The following is an 18,755-nucleotide window of genomic DNA, read 5'->3' as shown; positions in this document are numbered from 1 at the left end:
GCATTTACGAGCGCAGTGTCGGTTCGGGACCGGTAGAACGAATGTGAGACTACAATTTACGAGCTAATGGGTTTGCATACCTAACGACCGGGGGCTATCCAGCGCGCACACACACACACACACCGACACACATAAAACCCGGAGCGTTCCTGGGAGTGGTCGTTACTCGTCATCACCCGTGCACACCCGTTATCACCGCACACACGTGTGTAGCGGCAATGCCGCTTCCGGGAAAACGGGGCCACCCAGCCGCCCAGACATTACGGTGCAGTTTTCGTTAACGACGCCATTGCGCTTTGCCAAACACTTTTCTACGGCCATAATCTCGTGCTGCTAGGGGTCTCTTTTTTTTGCGGACACTTTCCACCGTGACATCGTGGCTTCAAGAAATGTCTCATTTTGTGAAACTCTAGCAGATATTCAAATGGAGTCATAACGGAATGAATCTCATTTGCGGTATTAATCGAATTGGGGCTGTTACCGTTTGCCTTCAAGGTGCTTATGAATGTGTAATGGGTGAGTATGGTGCTATGGTGCGAACTTGTTTTCCGAACGACGGCAGTACTTTGAATGATGTAGTAGACGAGCTATACAGCAACTATTTGTTACATAGTGTACAATGTGATTGACATTTTACTAATGTAAAGCAACACAGCTGGTCCGCCACAGTGTCATTCGAATGCTTGACATTTTAATTGGCAACAGCTATATGTATTGCTCAACAAATGTGTATTCTCAATTTCCTTAGTGGTTCGTTGGTTTGAACACAACGCAGTTCCATTAACGTCCTCCCCAGATATATGGCGTTGTACTCTAAATCTAGTCGGCCAGGAGATGTAAAGGAGACAGCACCGTCTCTCAACTCACAGTGTCGATACTGACTACCCCATCTGGACTTTTCTTCAATACTCGTTTATGGAAAATAATGAGACATCGTATTTGCTAGAACTTGTAAACATTTTCAAACCAGTACTACCATTTCGTGTTGGTGGAGCTTTCATAGCTAAATGTTCAAATTGTAGACGCCTAAATGTATGCAATACACATTCGTATGAGAGGTTTTAATCTTTAATGTTCACTAGATTCCGACATCGTGCAATGAACAATGAATAAGAACTGATGCATCTTCACCCCCCAATCCGATTTCTTCATGCATGCAACCCCATAAAGTAATCGCCATGTATAACTAGATGAATATTAACAAAGAATTAATTACCTAGCAGGTGCGCCCGGAACATGATAACGTCACGCAACGACACCTCCTCGTTGCGATAAAGGATCTGAAAGACACGTGACGCCCCGGTGTCATCAATGATGGTCGCACCCGACCGACTGTCGGAGCTGGCCGTGGGTGAGTTGCCGGCGCTGCCTCCCCCACCGCCACTCCCATTCGTGCAGGCCGGACCGGGCGCATTGCCTATCGGGACCATGGACGAACCGGTGGTGACCGAGTTCGGTGTAGGCATGGAGCTACTGCTCGGCATCGACGACATCGACCCAATGACACCGCTGCTTGCCGTCGACGATAGGCACGGTCCCACATCCGGTCGGCCAGTCGAGCTGGCCGAACCGGTCGACGGTGCGTTACCATTGCCCGGTGGGCCACCGCCGATTGCGACCAGCCCACCGCCACCACCAACACTGCCAGTGTTACTGCTCGGCAGCGAACCACTTCCGGTTCCGGCACCACTCGCAATCCCACTTGTGTTGGAGCTCGCCCCGACACTTCCGTTGGTGGTGCTGTTGTTATTGTTGCTGTTGGTGCAATTGGTGTTGTTGCTGATGTTGGTGTTGTTGTTGGAGCTGCCGTGGTTGTTGCTTGCGCCATTCTGATTTAGCACCGACTGCACCGAGGGTATGCCGGCCGTCGTTGCATCGGGCAGACACGTTTCGACCTGCACCGGAAGCCGCGGAGAGACGCGCAACGAACATCGCACTTGATACAATCTGAGAAAGGAAGAGATGGAATGAAAAGGCCAGTGTTAGTTGTTGAAGGATTTCAACGGAGAGTTTTATCAAAAAGCTTTTATCTGACGGATGCTTTATTGTGTGAAGTTTTTGTGTACTGAGCTTAGACGTAGGGCCCTGTTTGCAGAGTTTGAAGAACAATAAAGTTAGTATTAATCCATTTCTAACCAACATTTGCGAGTTTGTTTTGTACATATACAAGAGATATCATTGAAACAGATCGAAATAAGCATTAGTACCTTGCTTGAGAGGAGATTTCAACTCCGTTAAAATACCAAAGTCACTAGATTTCCCAATAATCATAGGACTAGCATTTAACACATTTGTGGACCAAACGATATGCACCACTGACTATGGGACACTCCCCAAATACCGATAAGATCACTTCATGATGGTCAAATATGGCTGCATTTGACATCGATCCAAGCCGTCCAGAAGATTTGTCGTCCATTTTCACATCCGGGATAATATGGCATAATCCAACAAGGCACCACCATTGGCCAGTATCTTGACCCACAGTCCACGCACTATCCTCTCGGCCAATCCGGCTTTGTCCGGAAGAGCAGGATGATAATGGGGTAAAGGAACGAAGAAGCACCATCGGTCAGTGAGTGACAGTTTGGGTTAGTGCAGCGGATGCAAAGACTTACGACCGACTCGAAAAAAAAACATCAGATATAAGAGAGAGATAGAGAGAGAGAGAGAAAGATCATGCTGTGCACACCAGGGAACATCTCAGTACAATGTCCTGACCGAGCGACAAAATAATGGTTTTATGACCTCGTTCTCGTCCCGTTACCAGCACAACTGCCGGTGGTCCGGCTCACCGTTTGTCATGCAGATTGCAGACCATCCGGATTAAAAGGGCATCAGAAGTGGTTCAAACTGTCAGGCCCATGCTGTCACTTGGGCGAACTTTTATAGCCAAAGTGTGTGTGTGTGTGTGAGTGTGCTGAAAACTGTTCTCCATTTTGGTTTGCCAGCGGTTTGTAGTACTGCAATTTTGCATCGGTCGTTTTGTGAAATAGTGACGCACGAAACAACTGGCACCATGTGACGCAATTGTATGAACAGAAAGTAAAATATTTTTTGGAAAAATTGCACAGCTTTGGAGAAAGTTTAAGAACTTGAGGACTCAGCTGAACTTGTATTAACAATGCAACAAGCAAGCTTTGGGTGTTTGGATCAATATCAAGCCCAGTTTTGATTAAAATCTTGGAATGGTCCATGTTACCTACACACAAGACTGAGGATAAATTCATGACACACCGATAGTCCGTCGCTAGCCACGGTAAACCGGTGGCATTCCAGAGCTAAATCGGAATGAAGTGATGGCATTGCTGACTTAATTTCAAGTTTTAAAATCTCGTTAGGTGCGATTTTTCTTCCGCTTTGCACCGTAACCCTTAAATAGCTTCCATAAAACCATTTGCCTGTCCAAAGCATACCCATCCCTCAGGAGGACGATTTGAAATTAATGATTTCAATATTTTAAACATCGACCACCACCTGCGGCTGCGATTTCAGCGCACTTTCAGGGCAACTCACCCATTACCTCGCACCGCGACCAAAGCGGAATGACCCTGGGCCCCCTCACCGACCGGAACGGGTTAACACGGTAAGATGCTTTGCGAACACTTTCACCAAAAACCCATCCGTTAGCCCACCCTGCTCGCTACGCGTCTTTGCTGGGCGTTGCAAAAAGGGTCCGGTCCGGTCGGTCGGTCGCCAGTTTTGGTCCGTTCTCGAGGGAGTAAAAATCATTTCCATCGTTTACAGTCCAGCCGGCCCTTGTCTTTTTTTTGTTTTTGCTGTTGGTGCCATAATCTAATTAAACGAACGATTTCGAAACTAATCCCCGGAAATCGTTTTGCCCGCTTCATTGGAATTGTTCAGTCATGATGGGCGGTAGTAAGCGTGCTGTTGGTAGCGTTTTGCGTTCTGCTTTATGCGATGGTTTTCGATTTATTTTAAGCTTCGCAGTGCTGGACAAAATTGCGGCTTTTGTATAAAAATCTTGTATTTTATTGTAAATATACTTTTAGGTTTTAAAAGGTGGTGAAATTAACGGGTTGATCAACATTATTCTTTGGTAATCAGTGTAACTCTTATAAATATTAAACAATTTCAATGTAATACAAATTTAATTTGGAAAAAAAGTTTACCAAAGTTTTACCAATGAAGATTCAGAAGATAAAATGACACTAATTGTTGTTCATTCTTATCTAAAATCAACAACTAATAGACAACTACCAAGCAACCAATAAAGCGTGCAGTTGACTTCGGATAGAAAAGAAACCCACAACAATAAACCAACTGAACAATCCATCAACCTGATCAATCGAGTTGCTTCGTAAATTGGTAGTTTTACATTTTCAGTCAACGCAAGAAGTTTATCAACGTCTTTTCGCCTCAAAGGAAAGGAAAATTGTCATCCGAGATCCGAGCTGCAGCGTGAAGAAACGCGTGACAGCTACGAATAAAAAGGGATACAATTTTCTAACGAAAGAAACTCCGACTCTATTGCCAAAGTTTCTGCCCACAGTGTGTATGTGTGTTCCCTGTATAAGTATGTGCATGTGCGCATCATAAGCAAAAGCTAAAAGCTTAACGATCTCAATTCCGCTGGAACTGCTTGAGTTTTCCTCACGAAACCGAACAGCAACCCTACCGAAATGGGTTGACGGATCACGAACGCAGCCAGCCAGGCTACGGGGAGCAAACATTTTTCGGCATTTGGGAGCAACTTCTAGCAGAATCTTCTAGAGCTATCGGGTCCTTAGGAATGAGGTGCTATTTTTCTCCATTTTCCTGCAGCGAAAGTTTTGCCACTCGTCCACTCGCACGCTACATCTGTGGCCGCACAGATGGAAGCGGCACTCAATTGTCACAAAGTGGGATGGATTTTTCATTCGGTCGATGAGTTTTCGACGAACGGTGGCAATGTCTTGCGGTCGGGTCGATTCGGTGGTGGTGAAAATTCATTTCCTGCTCGAGCGTGTGGATAATTTGCCGGGCCCTTTTTCTTCTTTTTTGTTTGGCGAGTGCACGATGCAACTTTCCTAATCGTTATTACATACTTTTGATGGATTCCGCGCAGGATGAATCAATTGATGGGGCGTTTCGCTTCCCGAGAACGAATGCAATTTAAAATTCAATCAGAATAAACTGTTTTCTACGATGAAAACGATGCCGAGATGGGCGTCCGGGTGTGTTGGGAGTGATGATTGACTTAAAGGATCGGAAAATTATATTACGATAAACGACTCACTTTGACGGTAAAACTTTTTAATGTCTCCCGAACAATAGTTCTATGATTTCGTTCTTAACTAAGAGATGAAAATGCACCACAAATAAGCTTCAGATCTTAAATCTTGTAAAAAATCGGTCTATTTAATCAGGCACGAAACATTCAATTATTAAGCGCAACAGTAGGAAATAATGTTTAATACAATGTTCCATATCTATCAGCGCCTCTTTTCAGCCTTTTAAGTCCCTTAATCACAGCCCGTAGAGCTACCGGCACCCCTAAAGTTGAAAACCGGCGGCAGAAAGATAAATTTACATTTGATTTTCCTTCCGCGCACTACCGTGCCGGCAATCACGCCCACACGCAAAGGCACACGCCAGCCATAATCGTAAGAAAATCACGCTGCTCTGCTGGAAACCGCGTGCGGGCAGAATGGCCAAGGTAAGCTTCATAATGGTGGACCGTCTTGTTACTGGTTCAGCCCCCCCCCATTTGCAACCAAAACCCACCGTCGTTCCGGAAGAACCCAAAAGAAAATGCCATAATATAAATGAGTTTTACTCACGCGCCCGGATATGCCCCCGCTCAACGGTCTTGGTGGTTGTGGTGCCACTTGTTGTTCTTGGTGCAGCTGTCGGTCGTAAATTTTCCACTCCTGGACCACTATCGAAACCTTCATCATGCCTCAGGTACGATGATCCCGGCCCAGGTGCCCCACTCGATTGTCGACTCGAAGCAATCCGTTAACGTTACAGAGCAATGGAATTGGCACCCCAGTATCCCTTTCGCGATACGACCCTCATTACGTATACAACACGCCTGTGAGCATTTGTCTTTTCCACGTGTTTTTCTACGTTTGGCTTTTTGAAATTAATGTACTACCGGTGACGGATGCGATTGTGAGACGTAACGCATTGAGTCAGGTCGCTGACGTTAGCGCGGTACCACTACTACGCCTACTGACCTACCACACTGGGGGGACGGAACGAACAAGTATGCCGCTGCGCCTGTGTGTGCGTGTTTTTTTTGTTGGAATGGGATGTCGTGTGTCGTGTCGAAGATTGTAATTTTTGTAATGAAACGACCGACCTTAGAACGAAATTTGTTGGGAGAAGTAGAATAAAGTGTGCCACAAGGCATTGTTCGGTATTGTGATTTATGTCCAACTGACTTATTTGACAGGCTTCAGGGAATTCAGCACAGTACCGTTCAGGTTGAGCAGACAAGACCCTGTAGTCTTGAACACTTGATTTATGAAAGCCAGTTTATAATATGCAATATATTAAGTGCAATGTTTTGATCACTAGTTCAAGTACATTAAGGATAAACAAAAAATACGCAACTGCGCCATTTTCACATATCTCAAACCCCAAATATTTATTTACCTTCCCATGTGATGAGAAACAATTGTAATTCCTCCTAATGGGTTGTGGTTTTTAAACAAAAAATCCTTGATGTAACATGACATGTGATCGGGGAAGCGATTTAGGGCAGAGATCTTTGGATTTGCAGATGTGCAAGACTAGCACTCCCTACGGTCATACAAAGAATTTAAAATCTCGTAACGATGATTAACGTAGATTGTACGTCATGCAAAAAAAAATCATAATCAGAATTGACAAATAGCAGACATATTATTGGAACCTTGAAAAAACCTTGAAATTCGTGAGGATTCTTGGAAAAACGCAGAGATCTTTGCATTGCAGATTAATAAAACTGATAGCTCGCTAAGATTATTCCAAGGAAATCTTTCTCACAATTAGAATTGACAAATTCTGGGAGGAATCTTGGAAATAGAAGATTCTTGGAAAATTACAGCGTTGATTTGAATTGCAGATCAACACCCTTAACGGCCACTTGTACATAGCTCCCATGTTCCAAGTAATGCAGAAAAAAACACGATCGGTATCGACAAACACCGTGAGGTATGTTGAATCGTATTTTGTGTAAAGAATGTCTCGATATTTTTAAATTTTTAACAAAATTACATTCACTGAGCAAGTATAATGATAAAGCCATTTTTGGCCACAACAACTCTTACTAGGTCAAAAACGAAACCCTACGACGTCATTGGAATTGACACACAAAAACCTTAGTACGCACGGCACAATTTCTGGGAAAGCTTTCGGTTCTTCTGTACACAATGGGGATGGTTTTTGTATGCTTTATTCTAAAGCAACCAATGCCATTCCATTTCCGTTTTACCGAAAAGGAGAAACACATACACAGGCGTATGTAAACATACAGTACAGCTCCTGCCTCGATTCGTGGCCCGTGTTGCCTCATATCCGGTGATGTTGCCTCTTATCAGCAGTGGAAATCGTGTGCATGCAAGCAAGATGAAAATGAATCGAAAAAAAGTGGTTGGATTCCAGCGAAAACACTTTTTCCATGTACTAACAAACAAGGCGTCTTGACCGTAATGTTCAGGGCAACAACAACAAAAAAAAAGAACACATCTCAAGTACAATGAAAAATGAAAACCCGTCTCTGTAAAAACCCGTTCCCTTGCACAATAATACTAACGGAGGCGTTGCATTGTTGACATGTTTTTCATATCCCGACCCTCACCCGATAGAAACCAAACCCAGGAAAGAAATTACGCGATGCTGTACGAATTCTTGCACGCCGTACGGGGTAAATATTCTGCCAAAGCCGTATGGGCGCTGCTACCAAGATGTATGTCGCCTGCTGCATCTAGGTCGTCGTTCTTGAAGATGTCGTCACCGTACCCCACCAAACACAATGGCGATGGCATGTGGGACGACGGCGACAACTTTGTGCTGATCGCGCTTACATGACCCCGTTGCAATTCTGGCGATTCTGGTACCGCCAGCCCTGGGGCGACCGGTGCAGGACACGGGCGAGGTGTCGGCCTGTGAACGAACGGGACATTTTCATTTCAATCGGACCGAGAGTTCCTCCAGCATGCTCGATCCTCTCGCGCCCAGACAAAGTGACTGACTGACAGTGGTGTTGGATGGTGGATTTTTGCACGTTTCAATTATTTACTTTCAGGCGGACAGCAAACGCTGGCATTGTTACAATAAGTGTTGATAAGTGCTGGGAATGAACCTGTAATACTCCTGAAAGTAGGCAATCACTATTCCTTGGAGAACTTGCAATTCTCGAAGGGTATTGCTAACAAGCTGTCAAGGTGTTTGAGTCGAGTCATTTAGTTGTCCTAGAAATGTCGATGAATTTTTGAAATACTTTTAATACTTTTGAAATACTTTTAATACTTTTCAAATACTTTTAAGATACCTGGGAAGAGTTTCAAAAATTAAAAATATATATTGCATACTTTCAGGTGTATGTAATCCATCACATCTCCAAGGCGTTAATTGCATATTAAGTATTAGACTCCACTTGGTTCCACTTCAGTTCTCTTAAAATATATTCTAAAAAATATATTTTTAGTGGAAAAAGCTAAAAAATTTGCACTTTAAAAAGATTGTTTGTTCATTCCCCAAACACTTCAATCAGTCCCGATGCTCCTGCAGGAAACTGGAAAATGAACATCGCTAACAAATTCTTTTCCACCGATTCCTGCACTTTTCCCCACCTTTCGTCTGCAAGTGTGTGGCGTCGAGTCCGCAGTCACATTGACAAAAGTGTCGCCTTTGCATCATTGTGTAGTCTACTGGGCACAAGCCTCATTTGGTAACGCGTGGTACCACTCGCATCCAAATACCGTACCGTATCTCCAATCATTCCCACGATCCCACGAACGAACAACCATTACAATGGGTACAAATATGAAACATGAATGAGGTCGATCCTTCGCACTTCCCAGAGCCTGTCGCCCTTCCGCACGGTCGCACCATTCACTCGAGTTCGCTTTTATGCCTTTTCGATACCCCGTTTGCAGGCCGTTCTGCTGGGCGGTTCGTCATGTGTGCCGTGATTACGAAACCTATCCAATCTCGGTCCCGGAGCTTTGTCGGTTGCTTAAGATTTCCCGGTCGGTCCCTCTTTTTTATGTCAACCAGAAAAGTGCAAAAGTAAAATTAGGTGAACGGGTTTTTGAGTGAGGTGGAGGTTAACCTGAAACAAGCGGCTCGCATCGAAGCGGATGTAGAGCTCACAACACGCATACATTCATAGAAATCACTTAATAGTGTTTTAGCGAGAGTGAGCAGGAGAGGGTAATAGAGAGACAGGGAGAGCGAACAAAAGGTTGCGAGGTAAGATTTTAGAACATTTTCGGTACAAGATGACTATATTCGATTTGAAAGGGAGTGATATGGAAGGAAAAGTTTATTGATAAAAAAGACGTTACATAAAATGATAAATGGTTTTTGAAGCGGGTTTGCTTGACAGTGGCAGAGAATGGGCCATCGGCGCACATTCTTTGACAAATTATTACAGTTTCCTTACAGCAGCTAGTCTATTCTTAGCAGAACGCTAGTACGCAAAGAAAGTGGTCGGAACGAGAAAACAACCATCCGAAAGTTATTAAACATTAAAGTAAATTGTCCCAAATCCGTAGAGGAAAACCAAAGGCACAGGATTATTTTCCTACATTTGCTTCACCTGACTGCTTAAACAAACTCCCGAAACACTTTCGGCTTTAATCCTTACGCTTTCTGTACTTGCTTTCAACCATTTCTTTCACCGGGCGCTGGGGTGTAATGGGTTCGATGAGACCAAAGCAGAAGAAAAACAGAAATCTCCTCGAAGGAAAGAAACGAATCGACCAAGCACCAAGCTGCCAGGGTGCTGAAAAGGATCGCTCAACAAACAAACAAAGCTACAACAAAAACAACAAACAAACAAAAAATACCGTTACACTACTTTCGCACAAAATTGTGAAAAGCGGGCTTTTTGGGTGGGGTGGCGAATAAAAAAGGAAAGGTAGGTGAAATGAAAAATGTAGCTGGGCCCTGTAGAGCGTGACTTTGCATTAACTTTAAATGAGCTCCCGGTTCGCGAAAGCTTGAACGGATAATTGGGACATCACGGCGCAATATTGTTTCGCGCTTTTCCCTCCCCCATCCCCGCCACCCCGAACCCTTATCCTCTGCCTTTCTGACGGCTTGCTATCAGGCTCACGTTCTGGTCGTGCTGTGGAGCCATAGTTTGGATTCTTTGCGCTTTTGCGTGTGATGCCCGGCTTTTTTTTCTCGAAGCGCTGGATGTCGTCTAAAGCTGTCGGAACACATCAGCCATTCATTTGCATCACGTGCCGTTCGGGGGTTTTGCACATTTCGGCCGCGAATAATGAAGGTGATGTGATGAAAGTCGATTTAAAAGCTAGCTTAAAGTTATTTCCGTGGCATGAGATGCAAATAATGGGCGTGTACAGGTTGAAAAGGTATAAAATAACGCTGAGTGGATAAAATTTGACGCGAATGACGTGTAACATTACAGGTATTATTACGATTTATAACAAATTTGTCATTTAAGGGTTTTTTTGGGTTTAAATGTAGGGGAATATTTAATTGTAACTTCTTTTTTTTTCATTCAGGGAAGTCTTTCAATTCGAAGCGGAAAGGAATATCGAATCTCATTTGTGAATGAAGCTAAATTCAGCTAATATAACTCAAAATTTTTAATGTGATTTGACATGCAGGAAGAACTGTTATTTTGAAAAACTGACCCACAAGACAATTTCTCTATGAAAATCGGCCTGATAGCTAACAGGAGTTTAAAATTCGTGGAATAAAAAAATAAAATACTAAGCAAGTAATACTTGTATAAAGTTTATTCGCAGTGGTCTGTGCAAAAATTAACAATTACAAGCTTTGAGCTTAGTGAAATGTTTGAGAAGAATCTTTCACGCTAAAGTGAGCAGGCATTCAGATCATAAGTTGACTCTCAAAAGATTCCTGAATGCTCAAAGATTTATGAATACTTATAGATTTTACTTCAGATCTTTACTCTAGAATACTATCTGTGCTGGGGTTATGTCGTTTGTCTAGTGGTGTAAAATTACATGAAACATAAGAAAAATCTTGATTTATTGAAGATTCATGAAACATGATTTAGATGAGAATTGTTATGCTCAAAGATTCATTATGGTTAATGAATTAAAAGCAGATTCACCTCGCACTAATCACTTCCTAGTAATTCTAAGAGTATTCTAATAACTCAATAATAAAAACTCAAACATAAATAACTCAATATTACAACAACATAAACATAAAATAACAATAATCAAGTGCTCAAAAGTTAATGTAACAATGGATGGAAAAACTTAGAGTTTGCTTTAGCACTGTAAATCTCAGTTAGCGTTAAATCAATTGTACAATACACAGCAAGGTAACAGAATTAGCTTACAGAAAAAGAAAAACAGCACATAATTCTGACAAGCATGAAGTGAAAAATATGTACACTGTTTACTAGTTTAGTCGCCTACGCAATCGGTTCGTTCACGCAGACGACTGTCCTACACGGTCGGTTTCCCAGCGCAATAAACTAGTTTCCTGCAATCGAAACCGAAACCGTAAGCAGAACCAACAGAAACCTCTCAACCCGATTACACTTGAACATAAACAAATAAATTTTAATGAGAAAAACTTTTCCCTGCCAAAGAACCGGTTGGTCCGTACGGCGGGTGGCTTCTTCCTGTCCATTTGGGAACGTTGTCGTCGTAACTTGAGCTGGTAAAAGTACAACGCAAAAAAAGAAACAGGACGGAAAAGATACAGGCTCGGCCGAGTACGAACCACGGACGGCCAGGTAATTCATTATACGTTTACAGACACAGGTGCTGCAAAAGGGCTGCCCTGAACAGGGTATGCGAGCAAACGTAATGCTTTTCTAGCGTTCCATGCAAGCAACAGTGCCATTGCTAGGAAAACTGGACAGTTTTCACACCCATGGCAGCTTAGTCCATGAACATTTCAATTCATACCAGACGATGGCAGCCGTTGTAAGCGGAAAAAAGCCATCCCGATCCGATAACACCACCTAGACACGCGGCTACTGCCACAGACTTGGAGGCTCGGAAAAGCCTTGCTGTATGTGTGTGTGTGTGTATTCTCTCTGTCTCTCCACTCGCCTTTAGTTCACTTATCGCAAAAAGTTATGCGAACACGCGACCAGCCATGTCCGACTTGAAATGCAAGCGGAAAATCGCTCCAAGAAACGCCCGTTCCGGCAGGCAGTCGGTACACAAATTTCGTGACTTTGTTGACTTCGTGACCTGCGGTGCCGGGTTTGCCACATCCGGGCCAGGAAGTGCACGATATTGATTCAGCTCAATAGGTTTGAAAATTGGGTTTAATCTTTCATTCAAAGCGGCGATGGAACGCGTTGAATTCTAATGGCAGAAAGGGCGCTCGGTTATGCAAACAGTCACTGTGAAGCGGCAGATGGGAAGATTTGTTTTAAGTCAAACAAAATGGTTGAGAATTTGTGCGCTTGACATATTCAATCGTTGTGGATGTAACGATCGAGCACTGCATGCTCCAATGCAAGGTAAATAATGAAGATTAATGTTTTACAGTGCCTAACATAACTATATGATTATTTGTTTTTTTTTTTTGATAATAAAAACACTAACTTTAAAAGATAGCTGAGAACTTGGATGATTAGAATGTCTTAAAGAATGGAAAAGTGATTTAAATTAGGAATATGCCAACTTGGCTCTACGTTTGTTATATTCTGGTGTATTTTGTGGGTCTTATACTACATGTTTTGAACGGTTTTTTACACAACATTAAGTAAAAACTACGACCATGAAACGAGTGTTTATAAATGTTTACAGAAAAAAAAGATATGAAAAGATACTATTTAACAATAAAGAAGATACATAGGAGACCGCATCATTATGTTATATATAACGTGACAATTTACAAAATCAACTGAACATATATTTACTAAATCGTTACCACTTAGTAGAATAATGTTCTTTTAAAAAATCTAAAACCGAAAACTAAAAGCTGTATAGTTATTTCACGCACTGTAAGCGCAGACTTTTCAAGAAGGCTCTGTTCTTGATGCTCCAAATATTTTTTGATAAATACAGTCTTTTTACGAGTTACATGACTCTCGAATACATTTGTTGATATTGATATGTGAGTTTAAGTTTTTCATTTGTCAAACTACAAATGTGCCCTATAACACATTCCATTTCATAATAGAAAAATCACTTTTTAATAAATTTTGCTCTAATTGTTGAATTAAACCAAGAAATATAAATTTTGGATGTGCTTCGTTGTGTGAAAATAAGTATTCGATCCCTGAATATGAAATTTAAACCATGTTGTTGACGTGAAAAATTCGTGTTATTTGGCTTTCTCGGGCACACATAATTCGCGTAACTAGTGAAATGACTGTATTTCTACAGAAACAACTACCACATAAGAGTAAGATACAGCACTTCAACACACTATTTAAATGGAAACCGTACCTCCCTTTCGACAACCGAAGCACACGCATGTCACAATCAAACAAAAAGCATCGAAGCTTTCCCCGATAATCAAAAATGGAGAATGTGAAACGCCAGTTGGGCGTGTGTTCGGTTTTCCGGTTTTCTCATATGCCTTTGACGCTGGATCAAATATTTACCATGTTTCCTGTCCGTACCGTCGCGCGCCTGTACAAACAAACCTTGCCGAAGCCGGTACAACGACCCACAAATGTCAAAGTTCGGCAGCCCAATTCCCAGTCGCTGATCCGGAGGCTTTTTGGGCATGTGGCCAAGAACGCACCGGCGCTTCACTTGTTTTTTGTTTTGCAATCGAACACCCATGCCTGCACAGATGCTCTGATTGATAGTCGTCCTTTTGCACGATAAATCAATGTCGAATTAGGGTTGCGTTATGGCAGTATGTGCGGGTAATACGTATGGTAATACCGAAGGCAAACGGAATGCTAAAAAGTCAAGCAATTTTGTGTTCAAATTTCTAGCGCACAGTGCGAGCGAAAACAGACGATCATTTGCCAACAGGGAGGGTCTGTCATTTAGGTACACGCTATGCTTAATGACACCCGATGACAAAATTCGATTACCGTACGGGTGCAACGGTAAAAGACTTTTAGCATGTTCAAAGCGTTTTGCATTGTTGTTGGGTGTTCCCGCACGTAAGTGTAACGTAGCTGGTGGCGTTTGTAGTGCTCGCTTAAATAAAAGGAAGCCACTGGGCTAACGAACCTTACTTACAGGCTCACATCCACTGGGTCCACGAGGTGCGTCACATCTATTATGCATTCGCTTCATTAAAATGCCAACAGCCAGCCCCTCTCGGTCGGATCGGATACCTCCCCATCCGCAAGGAATTCATCGCTCATCGCATGCCATCGGCAAAGGAATTTAATTGTAATTAGATATTGCCATCGGGCGTAATGGCAATCGATTGGGAACGAAGTTACATCCTGGCATCCTTCGTCCGTTTTGTACCGACTTTGATTGCATCCTTCGATTGCTTCGATCGTTGCCTAGGAAACTCTCCTGCCGTGTGGAATGTTGGCGATTGGGATTAAGCAAAATGAAGTTCAATTTATTGGAAAATCACTTCGTCTGTCTGTATGAATATCTGTCTGCGTCTACTATTAAGACTAGCCGTAACTTTTAAAGCAATAAACAAATGAGTAGAAGAGTTTTTATTATTGAAAATGTAACCTGATAAGACACATAATTGTTCCAAAAATTATGGAAAGTAAGAAGTTCCTCTCATAAGAACTTCCTAGATTATTATAATTGTCCAAGCAAAAGCTTATTTTACGTACTATTGCACAGTTCTGTATTCACAAGTCCTGAGTCAAAAATTAATTTAAGTGTTTTAAGAATTGCTTCATATTATGTTTATGCTTTAGCTTAGTTTTAACATATTGAAGAAACTTTTTACAATTATTTATAAAGTTGCCCATAACGTTGTTTTCCAAATCGTTTTTTTTTTAAATTTCTTGAACTCATCAACTTAATCACTTAAATATAACTGAGCCTTAAGTGAAATAATCAAAAATTAGTATTCTACTCTCATAGCTTCTTATGTATTAACCCTTATAGAAAGATTGATGTAATGTCGTGTAAATTAATTCAGTGACTATGCCTTATGTTTAAGCCGCATATAAAATGTCCATCTGTCATGACAGCTGCCTTTCAATAAACATCCGGCATAGCGTTTAATATAAGCGTTCTGCAGAAACAAACACAAAATCCTCTGCAAGATGTACGTTGGCGGCGTACTTGCCGAAATGAATAAACGTCTTCGCACCTAATCCTAGCCGAGCGTAAGCATACGCATAAAACACGGATTTCGCGTCAAACTTACCCGCGCTGAAACAGATCCACGTTGTAGAACTTGTACAACTCGACCGCGAACTCGACCGTTGCCTGAAGATCGGCCATAATCCCGCGATTAGTCGCCCGTACACTCTATTCCCTTTAAGGGGAGGGCCCTTCGCTTGTTGGCTTTCAAGACTGCCGCCCCCAGCGTCAAAACTGCACTGCACTTTGGTTGGGCGTGGTGGGAACGGGGGTTGGAGTAAAACCGGGCAAGAAGGGGGTTGAGTTATAAATTTTACAAAACAACCAACACCGCCACAATCACCACCACTGCCACCGTTAGCATCCACTTTCGCTTTTCACCTTCCACAGCCATTGACACTTCAAACAGCACAATACGACGAAATAAATATGAATAAAATAATGCGCACCAATTCACACGCACGCAAACACACACACGCGTACACTGCAGACACACTCGGTGTTAGGTATAAGCGACTCTCACATAGCACAGCACACGAACCATTCCGACACTACCGGACCAAAAAAAAAAACCCTGTTTGCCGAACCGAGCAACAACAACAAAAAAAGTTACCAAGCCTGCTTTCATCAACACTTAATACGTTTCCGTTCCATTTTCCGGCATTTTCCGACCAACGGTAGCGTTTCCCGGGGCTTAGGATATGCCCGGAGACAATATCACTTACGCACAGCGGACACACAATGGGTAGGCCGGGATGGGCTCTATCCCACCAAGAGTTAGAAGAACCGGGCGTGAAAGCAAAAGCCGAAAAACAATTTAAAACCGAAGCGCGAAAATAAGAACCGTACCGTTTTCCCTATCCTGCGCGGTCTAACGGGTATGTCTTGGCCTTGCCCCACCACTAACCATTCGCTGGGCTTTACACTCGTATTCCGTATTCATTTTGCTGCGTGGTGTTTTAAACTTGTCGTTAGCAATTTCCGCATGCTTCGATGCAGCCAGCTTTGTCATCCTGGTCACGGCACCAGGTCCGTGTTTATTTTTTTTTATTTGCGGCTGTTCACCCTTTTGTCGGGCGAATGTCGGGCGTGTCCCATTATTGCTGACGATCGATTGTGCCGGGCGGCAGGAAATTAGGTGATGATGTGTAAAATGGACTGACGCGCACACTGTTCGAGCATACGGAAACGATTACACTGTGCACACTAACCGCACCGGTGACATTTGCACTTTTATGTCTGTCACTTAATTTCCCGATTACCACTACAAACACTTTGCTCGTATTTCTCCTATCTGAAATAAGAATATACCGCTAAAGATAACGCTCGAACGAAAGCTTAATAAAATAGACCATAAAGAATCGACCCAGCGGCGAGAAAGCACTCAAGCACACTCTCCGGCCAGACGGGAACGAACCGACACACAGCTGATTTAAACAATCGCAGTAAATCTCACATCAAAGTAGCCGCAAAACACCGCTCCGTATGGCGTTGCTAGGCGAAACGACAGGAAGTAACCGACGTTTGCACCGGTAGTTCCAACCATAACCGCTTTTCCTGTCTTTTATCCTGTTCCTGTTTCCACTCGCTAGCGATCACCTTGCTGGCTGTGGCCTTCCCCGAATTGGGGAGACGAGAAAAAATGCCATAAAAATTTCCTTTCTCCATCATCATCCTTTCAAGCACATCCGGGTTTGAGCGTGCGAGGGTGAACCTTGGTATATGGGGAAAACACCGCGCATTCCGGCGAAGTTATCGACAGGGACCGGAGAAGAATGTAACGATGGATTCGCGCTCCGTCTTGCTTTCTCTCTCCGCTGCACTTCAGTTGCCCGGTTACTTCCTGGTTCCAATTATTGCCACCATGTCCAGCCGGTTGGTGGTTTATGTTGTTGTTTCTTTTCCACTTCCAGCAAGTTGAGGTTAGCGTGGAAAGTTTAACTTTTTCCCTGCTTTCTTCCCCAAAAAAAAAAACTGCACACAGCATCGTTGTATCATGTTGGAAGCATTGGCAAACGGAACCGAGAGTTGGGCGGAAGTTTGATAGAGCTAGGGAAACGCAATCCAGGCAACTCCGGTTATGCGGCAAAAGCGTTCGGTTTGGTTCATTTTTTCACCCACTAGAGTTTCGGTCGCGGTAAGAACCGCTTGAGATTGAAAGTCCCGTTCTTCCCTTCCGTTCTCAGCTTCCGGTGTACTCGTCCTGTTTTTTTTTTCCTTCGCCTGGTTCTTCATTTCCACTCCCACTAGTAAGCAATATTTATTTTTTATGTCTTATCTATCCGGTCAAATCTTTACTTCCTGAACCGTTCAGACTTCGCCCGGGAGGGGCGGATATTTTCCGGAATTGAATTCCCAAGCCGTTTCCCTGTTGTTTGTGTTGCTGCGTTCCGTTCAGTAAGGTTTTTTCATGTTGTTTTTCCTTACTTCTCAGTTTTTCTTTACTTATTTCCTTTCCAATTCGATGTTGAGCTATGGCATCGACACATGTGCTATTGGCACTTCACAGCCGAAGGAATTATCACCAATTCTTCTTTGAAAAGTTTTGTGCAGCCCCCCCCCGAACGTTGGGCATCGGTGGGTGTGGTTGAAGAATGTCCAAAGTTCCCTCGCTAGGGTTCCCCCACTACTACGGCCAGTGGGTAGTGGACGTGAGAGTGATTGAGACATTTATTGCCATGGCTTGGATCTGTGGATGCAGTCGGTACCCGTGTGGCAAATGGCGCTTAGGAAGGGAGGACTAGTCTTTTTTTCTTTCCCTAAGCCTTATCCCGGCGACGTGTTGACAGTAATTGCTTGCCGGCGGTCTAGAGCGCTTCGAACCCGGTTCGAACAAAACGGACATGATGGGCATTTTTGAAGGGTGGGAGGGTTTTGGTCGGAGGAAGAAAGCATTCGTGATGCCGTGAGCATCACAATTTATGCCCAGTCCTGGAGGATTTTTATTCCACTACCACCTCAAACTGTCAGTTGCAATTGCAAACTGGTTTCGGTAACAACTGCATCTCGCTTCGGTAGGTACCGTAACTGCCTGTCTTGTTGAGATGTCAAGAAAATCGGTTCGGTCTTAAGTGCAACTTCTACTCGATACAATAATTCAAAACTAATTACTATCGAAATAAAGTATGCCAAAATGTTCGAACATTTACATTTCTATTTGCTTGTAACTTTTGAACTTATTGGAGGAAAAATGTCTAACAGTTTAAGTAAAAAAAACGTTTTGTTATTTGAACTATCAGTCAACTTGCTATTAAATTACATTAAAAAATGTAGTAAATACTAAATTGAAATATCTGCTTGTGTAACTTATGCCGTCGTTGAAATGTTTTAAATTACTTGAACACATTCGAATCCGGGCGATGCGCCGCTGAATGTGTT

The 18,755-nt window shown here is 43.0% G+C and overlaps 1 protein-coding gene across 1 annotated transcript in view; it reads right to left on the bottom strand.

The window, feature by feature from the left end:
• LOC128711328 (uncharacterized) overlaps positions 1-15,518 on the bottom strand; it is a 33,709-nt gene extending 18,191 nt beyond the window's left edge. Inside the window, exons 1-2 of the mRNA XM_053806197.1 lie at positions 15,442-15,518; positions 1,217-1,947 (exon numbers count right to left, since the gene is read on the bottom strand). Coding sequence (XP_053662172.1) covers positions 1,217-1,947; positions 15,442-15,518 — 808 coding nt within the window. The remainder of the gene's footprint in view (positions 1-1,216; positions 1,948-15,441) is intronic.
• Between the last annotated feature and the right edge of the window lie 3,237 nt (positions 15,519-18,755).

This window comes from Anopheles marshallii, chromosome 3, assembly GCF_943734725.1.
Source record: "Anopheles marshallii chromosome 3, idAnoMarsDA_429_01, whole genome shotgun sequence".
NCBI lineage: Eukaryota > Metazoa > Arthropoda > Insecta > Diptera > Culicidae > Anopheles > Anopheles marshallii.
The sequence above is the reverse complement of the archived record's forward strand: the minus strand, read 5'-3'. Positions and strand labels throughout refer to the sequence as shown.